The sequence below is a fragment of the Microchirus variegatus genome, assembly GCF_963457635.1.
Source record: "Microchirus variegatus genome assembly, chromosome: 3".
In the NCBI taxonomy this organism is placed as follows: Eukaryota; Metazoa; Chordata; class Actinopteri; order Pleuronectiformes; family Soleidae; genus Microchirus; species Microchirus variegatus.
In genome coordinates, this window is record NC_139804.1 from 934,327 (window position 1) to 942,500 (window position 8,174).

The following is an 8,174-nucleotide window of genomic DNA, read 5'->3' on the forward strand; positions in this document are numbered from 1 at the left end:
TTAATGGGGATATTTTCAATTAGTCGAGCCTCCAGTAGTGAAGCAGGCAGCCGCTCGCTGTATTTACAGCCCGACCTCCCCATTGTGCACCACTTTGCCTTGTGGTCAACAGATTAGTGAGTTTATTGATCTCTGTGACCGTTTTAAACTTCTTTTCCCCTCCTCCCATAACTGCATTTTACCTCCATCCATCCGTCTTCTTCCTTCTCCACTCCACCTTCTCTTTTCCTCTTCTCTAACCTGTATTAGTGGCAGCGCTTGGTGAAAGTTGTCGTCTGGTATCACAGACCAGCTCATCTGTGCCTCTGCACTAAAGTCTACTCTCGAGCCTCTCAAAGCCATACTCGTTCTCGTACGAGGCGTCGCAGCACAGATTACTCGCAGTGTAAACTTCGGCTCAGCATTTGGCAGTCAGATTGTGAATGATGAGAACAGCTCATTATTTGGCAGGCAGTGTGTTGCTAGATTTATTGAACAGTTTGCCATTTTGCAGTCAGTTTCTTGTTGGGAATGTAGAATAGCTCATTATTTGGCGGTCAGTTTTTTGGCGTGTATGTAGAACAGCTCGCTATTTGGCAGTTGATCTGTTTTCTGGATTTATAGAACCGCTGATTATTTTACTGTCAGATTCTCGGTAGATGTCTAGAATGGCTCATTATTTGGCAGTCAGTCTCTTAGCGAACAGCTCAGTAAGTCAGATGCTGGATTTACAACAAAAAACAGCTCACTATTTGGCAGTCAGTCTGTTGGGTATTTAGAACAGCTCACTGTTTGACAGTCTGTTTGCTGGCTTCATAGAACAAGCTCATTATTTCACAGTCAGTTCATTGGTAGATGTCTAGAATAGCTCATTATTTGGCAGTCAGTCTGTTGGGTATTTAGAACAGCTCACTATTTGGCAGTCAGTCTGTTTTGCTGGTTTTATAGAACAGCTCGTTATTTTACTGTCGGTTTCTTGGTAGATGTATAGAATAGCTGTTGCTATGTATGTAGAACAGTTCACTATTTGGCAGTTTGTGTTTTTGCTGGATTTATAGAACAGCTCACTATTTGGTGGATGTCTAAAATAGTTCATTATTTGGCAGTCAGTCTGATGGGTATTTAGAGCAGCTCACTATTTGGCAGTCGGTCTATTTGCTGGATTTATAGAACGGCTCACTATTTTGGTGAATGTCTAGAATAGTTCATTATTTGGCAGTCCGTTTGTTGGGTATTTAGAGCAGCTCACTATTTGGCAGTCGGTCTATTTGCTGGATTTATAGAACAGCTCACTATTTGGTGAATGTCTAGAATAGCTCATTATTTGGCAGTCTGTTTCTTGGTGGATTTAGAGAACTAGAAAATTATTTTCTCACCATTTAAAAAAAAAAAAAAATAATAATAATAATAATTATCAACTGTCCAAACTTCACATTGTTCAGGCTCCAAATCATGACTCGGCGGTTTTGGCTGTTGCTCACTCAGGTACGATAAGGAGGGACACACCATGGAGGGACAGTCTCTGACGGAGGTGAAAGGTGGCGGCGGGGGAGGATCCACCAACTGGAAATCTCTGTCCGACGTCAAGACTGAGCACCTGGGACACGGGGAGAAGGTACACACACACACACACACACACACACACACACACACACACACATGGAAACCCCCCAGACACACACATATTGTTATTCAAAGATGTCTCTTTGAAGACGTTCAAGGACAAAGTGAGAAAACACCTGCGTTGAATCTCAAACAACAACAACAACAAATATGAAAGCGTATTTGTGCTTTTTAAGAGCTCTCACAGCTGCTCGTCTGTCGCGTGTCACCTTGGCACTTCCTGTGTCTGCGTGATGAATCTTGATGATCATTGATTGATTGATTAGTTGATTAGAATCACTGCACCAGGTGTGCGTACCGGAAATTGGACGATATTAACAGTTCCTGGTTTGACTGCTCATTAGTCCCTCTGCACAGTGTGTGTCCTCTCCAAGGATCGACATCACTTCTGTTTTTATTTATCTGTGGAAGTCTGTCGTCAACACTGCTGTGGTTTTAGAGAAGCAAAAAGACAGGGTTTTAAAAATGCTGCTTATTATCCTTATTTTGTGTGAGATTCAGCTTCTTAAATGTGAATATTTACGTTTCTGTCATTTTCAGCTTCTTATTTTACACTCAGTTTACTGATGGGTGTCTAGAATGGCTCACTATTTGGCTGTCGGTTTGTGAATGTTTAGAATGGCTCATAATTTGGCAGTCAGTCTGTTGGGTATTTAGAACAGATCACTATTTGGCTTTATAAAACAGCACATTATTGTACAGTCAGATTATCTGTGGATATCTAGAATGGCTCACTATTTGGCAGTCAGTCAGTCTCTTGGGTTTTTCAAACAGCTCACTATTTGGCAGTTATTCTGTTTGGCTTTATAGAACAGCTCGTTATTTGTCAGTCGTTCTGTTTGGCTTCATGGAACAGCTCGTTATTTGGCAGTCATTCTGTTTGGCTTTATAGAACAGCTCATTATTTTACAGTCAGTTTCTTGGTCGATGTCTAGAATAGCTAATTCTTTTGCTTCTTAAATGTGAATATTTTCTAGTTTCTGTCATTTTTCAGCTTCTTAAATGTGAATATTTCCTGCCGTCTTTGCTCCATAAAAACAAAGAAATCATTAAAACTGAATCGTTTTGGTTTACGGACAAAAACAAGACATTTGAGAACATTATCATTTCCATGTTTGACCAACATTTGCTGACATTTTAGTCCTCGATTAATGGAGGAAATAATCAACAGATTAATCGAGGATGAACATAATGGTTAGTTTCAGCCTTAATTTTAGTAAATGTGCATTTTATTATCATCTTCTTGCTAATTCTCAGGTCTAATGTGGCTGGAGCCTCAGTGAAAGTAAGATGGATGTCTTAGATGACATAACCTCCATTTGACCTCTGCAGTTAAAATTACTGCCGTCTCATCACTAAAGTAACGTTGATTCTTTAAATTTCTCCCTCCTGTTTTAATGAAACGCTGCTCAGTGAAGCGCGAGCGTTGTCTGCGGCGGGATCACGTGACCTGTGCGCGGATCCCGACGCGTGTAATTTAACATAATGTGAGACATTAGTGATCGGCGCAGTGTTCCGACAGTTTCCCATTAAAACCAGGACAATTAATAGATGCTGGTGATTATGATGAGTTGGCGAGAGGCGCCAGAATGACACGTTTGCAGCGTCTGTGGAAGACGAGAGTTTTAACGTCTCACTGGAAACTCGGAGAAAAATGTTCTAATGATTAATAACTAACCTAATAGAAAACTTTGATTATTAAAATCCAATATTTAAATAAAAGTCCAAAAAAATTTAATAAAAAGATGTAAAAATGTCCTAAATGTTATAATCTGCCACATTTTTTCTAATAAACTATCTGAACACAATATGTCATTAAACTTTAAGCACGTTGTAACAGTTATTTTTCAATAACTTTTTACGACATGCATAAGAAAATGTAATAAAACAGTGTTTTGTGTATTTTTTTTTACATTTTGTACCCATTTTATTTTAATTAAAGTCTAAAAAGCCAAATTGATCTGTCCACAAATTCCATAAAAGAGAGCAGCTCACTATTTGGCAGTCAGTTTCTTGGTGGATATAGAGAACAGCTTACTATTTGGCAGTCAGTTTCTTGGTGGACAAAGAGAAAAGCTCACTATTTGGCAGTCAGTTTCTTGGTGGATATAGAGAACAGCTCATTATTTGGCAGCCAGTTTCTTGTTACAACATGCATAAGAAAATGTAATAAAACAGTTTTTAATGTATTTTTCTGTACATTTTGTACTTATTTTATTTTAATTAAGCTTAATTAGTCTAAAAAGCCAAATAGATTTGATGGTTTTAATCTCAATGCTGTACATAAAGGCAGCTTAGTACGACTGGAACTAATCCAGTATTTCCTAATAGAATTATCTGTCCTTTAATTCATCAGTTTCAGTGGACAGACTGAAATTACAGAGGTTTTAGTAAAGAAATGTCTATGCGTTCTCTCTTTTGGCACACTGTGGCACCATCTCTGCCATTGGAGATTTCTTAGGTACCAAATTGTTAAAAACCCAATCCACTAATTCAAAATAAGACTTTTTATGACAATAGTTTCAAAATAAAAGCTTTTGTTTTGATATGGAACAATGAATAGTTCACAGAAGAAGTGCACAATCCATTTATCTATTAATATTATTAATAACAAAAACACCCAGAAATAACTTTTAACACCATATTAAGTGGCAGGGCTGCATGTGGCCCACCACTGGAGCTCCCCCTGCTGGATTTTAAGCAGTACTACCTAAATAGGCACTTGCAGAATTTAAATTACTTTACCTCTCGTGTTCAAAATCATATTGAATTCCGTCTGTAAAGTGCCGACCCTAATCACGATGGAGACCTTTCCATCTGCTCGAGTCAGAGCTTCACTGCTGCGTCTTACCCTCGTTTTAATGTCGCTTTTTTTATTTTTCCTTCCTCGACTTTACCCGCGAGTTCACCTGTCCACCAAATGACCGAGGTTGACCCGGGGTTCAGCGACGGCCGCTAATAAGAAAAACCTGTGACGAGTCCGTCCTCCACCTCTGTGAGACGTCCAACGCTCGGAGACGCAGGGACACGGAGGTCAAACCTCTCAAAAATCCACCTCCTTTGCTAAAGTCGTCCGTTGCAATTAATCGTCCCCCGTCACAAAGTCTTTGTGTCATAATCTGGCGTTTCCACGCCGCCGCCGTGCCCTCGCTGACAGGAAGTGGTCGCCCCCTGCTCTTCTTCACTTGACACTGTTTTGTCCTCCTGTCCTCGTCCCCGTGCTGCAGAGACATTGACTTGATTAATTGAACCTCTTTTGTAGAAGAAGTGGAGGTTGAAGTCTATTTATAGTAAATCAAGAATGCTAATTAACCAAAACGGGTCTTTTATTTTGTTTACGGACACTTTTCCAAAAGGACACAAAGTCTCATGTGTCCTGGTTCTAAAGTTAAACGAGGTCAAAGAATGAATGGACTTTATTTTCTCTTTTTGTATCCACATTATTCCTCTAATATATTGATATTTTATCAATAACGTGACCTGAGAACAGATAGATATGGATATCGTGATAACCGTCTGATTATTGCCCTGTGACTGTTTTGGTGGAACATACGAGGGTTAAAGAGAATAATCTTACTTAACTACAAATATGAATTAATTACACATGGCACAATATCACTTTTTTTTGTCCGATATCGATAACAGATAGATCATCATTTGGCAAGTAGTCTGTTGGTGATTGTATATAATAGCTCACTATTTGGCAGTCAGTTTCTTGGTGGATATAGATAGAACAGTTCACTATTTAGCAGTCAGTTTCTTGGTGGATATAGAGAGAACAGCTCACTATTTGGCAGTCCGTTTCTTGGTAGATATCGTGAACAGCTCACTATTTGGCATTCAGTTTCTTGGTGGATATAGAGAACAGCTCACTATTTGGCAATCCGTTTCTTGTTGGATATAGAGAACAGCTTGCTACTTGGCACTCAGTTTCTTGGTGGATATAGAGAGAACAGCTCACTATTTGGCAGTCAGTTTCTTGGTGGACAAAGAACAGCTAGCTATTTGGCAGTCAGTTTCTTGGTGGAAATAGAGAACATCTCACTATTTGGCATTCAGTTTCTTGGTGGATATAGAGAACAGCTCACTATTTGGCAGTCCGTTTCTTGGTGGATATAGAGAGAACAGCTCACTATTTGGCAGTCCGTTTCTTGGTGGTTGTCGACGATACCGATATCAGTCTAATGGTCATTTTTAGACCTTTTAAACTATAAAGATGTTGTGCTAACCATTTAAAGAAATGTTTAACAACCATACTAAGAAGAAAATAAGTGATCCAAAACATGACTTGCCTAAAATACCAGGCTTTCCAATATCAGTCCAGTGATTATAACCAGTATCTGACTGATTGGCTCACCCTCAGAATGAATCGATAAAGCTCCGCTGGGTCATGACTCGAGGAGAAAGAAGTCCTTTTGTAAAAGTCTGTAGTGGATCAGATTAAAACGCTGGTCGTGTGTGTTCTTTCACTCTGGGACCATGTGAAATCAAGTATGTGAAGTGTTGTCAGATGACAGGAGACGTATACGTCCACCATGTTAGCACGAATATGTCTCGCACTCAGTCCGTCATGATGACAAGACGCTATTAAGCCTCTCTCAAACATCTCAGGGGAAATGCAGGCCGACACTCCTCTCTCTCTGTGACGAGGACGACGTCTGCATGAGAGCATTTTAAAGCTTCTTCTATAAATAAATCACTTTTTTTCAGTCGGTTATAATAAAAAAATCTGATTACACTGGAGTCTGCAGAGTCAAATGTTCTGCAGTTATAACTCGAGGTAGACGGACTAATACGGCCTATATTTGACACTTTTTAAATCTGCATTGGCATGTGGATGTCAAGAATAGCTCACTATTTGGCGTTCAATCTGTTGGTGGATATAGAGAACATCTCACTATTTGGCCGTCACTCTGTTGTTGGATATAGAGAACAGTTGCTATTTGGCATTCAGTTTCTTGGTGGATATAGAGAACAGCTCACTATTTGGCATCCAGTTTCTTGGTGGATATACCAGTTTCTTGGTGGACTATTTTGCAGGCAGTCTGATGGTGGATGTCTACAATAGATCATTATTTGGCAGTCAATTTTTTGGTGGATGCCTCAAATAGTTCATTATTTGGCATTCTGTTTGTTGGTGCATATAGAGAACAGCTCGTGATTTGGAAGTCAGTTTCTTGGTGGATGTATAGAATAGCTCATGATTTGGCATTAAGTATTTTGGTGGATATAGAGAACATCTCACTATTTGGCCTTCAGTCTGTTGGTGGATATAGAGAACAGCTCACTATTTTGCAGGCAGTCTGATGGTGGATGTCTACAGTAGATCGTTATTTGGCAGTCAATTTCTTGGTGGATGTCTCAAATAGCTCATTATTTGGCATTCTGTCTGTTGGTGGATATTGAAAATAGGTCATTATTTGGAAGTCAGTTTCTTTGTGGATGTATAGAATAGCTCATGATTTGGCAGGCATTCCTATGGTGGATGTCTGGATAGATCACTATTTGGCAGTCAGTCTTATTGGATATAGATAACAGCTCACTATTTGACAGGTAGTCTCTTGATGGATATCGATAACAGCTCATTATTTTGCAGGCAGTCTGATGGTGCATGGATCATTATTTGGCAGTCAGTTTCTTCTCCCTCTCAGCGTCGCCACAGTGGAACATCTGTAGTGATGCGACAGTACCGCTTTTTTATATTTGTATTAGTCTGATACAGTCATTTTAGACCATGTATATACGTATGAAGCTGTTAACGACAGAACGTCAAAGACACAATTCTCCAACTGTGGAACAAATATTCTTCTCCCATAAAGCAGAAATAAACATGACTCGGCTGAACTGATTTTGCTGATTTTGTATTTACGTTCTCACAGTCTGTGCAGAGTGAACGTTATGAACGAGTGCTTTTCTGACACTTGATTGCGTGTCGCGTTTGTGAAAATGTCTCCTTCGCGTTAAACTAATGCTCGTTTACGCCCGGTTTGCACACATTCCGCTGACATGACGCTGAAGCTGTGAGCGTGACGGGAGCTCATCTCTGTTTATTTGGCACATAAACGTGTATTTGTGTGTTCATGTCTTTTCTTTTTGTTTTTTATAGGCAGACTACTACACCTGCATAGCCACCATCGTGTACCTGCGTAAGGAAAACTGCATGTACCAGGCCTGTCCGAGCCAAGACTGCAACAAGAAAGTGCTGGACCAACAGAACGGCATGTTCCGCTGCGAAAAGTGCGACAAAGAGTTCCCCAACTTCAAGTACCGCCTCATTCTCTCTGTGAGTGACTCCCTGAAACTTCTCACTCCTTTTTTAAGCCATTTATTTATTACATTTTTTTTTTGCAGTGCACACACAAGCAGATATGCAAATGTTGTTCCTCCTGCTCGCTGCTGCACAGATGCTTGTGCTGAGGCAGTGGGTGTCAGCCTCTTCATTGTCCTGTCGTTCTCCTGACTCACTGTCTTTATTCAGCTCTCTCTCTCTCTCTCTCTCTCTCTCTCTCTCTCTCTCTCTCTCTCTCTCTCTCTCTCTCTCTCTCTCTCGCCTCCTCTCCTGGGACTCCAGC

The 8,174-nt window shown here is 40.1% G+C and overlaps 1 protein-coding gene across 1 annotated transcript in view; it reads left to right on the plus strand.

The window, feature by feature from the left end:
* rpa1 (replication protein A1) overlaps positions 1–8,174 on the plus strand; it is a gene marked incomplete at both ends in the record, with an annotated part of 30,068 nt that overhangs the window by 16,616 nt on the left and 5,278 nt on the right. The window contains 2 exons of the mRNA XM_083886387.1: positions 1,465–1,594; positions 7,709–7,885. Coding sequence (XP_083742513.1) covers positions 1,465–1,594; positions 7,709–7,885 — 307 coding nt within the window. The remainder of the gene's footprint in view (positions 1–1,464; positions 1,595–7,708; positions 7,886–8,174) is intronic.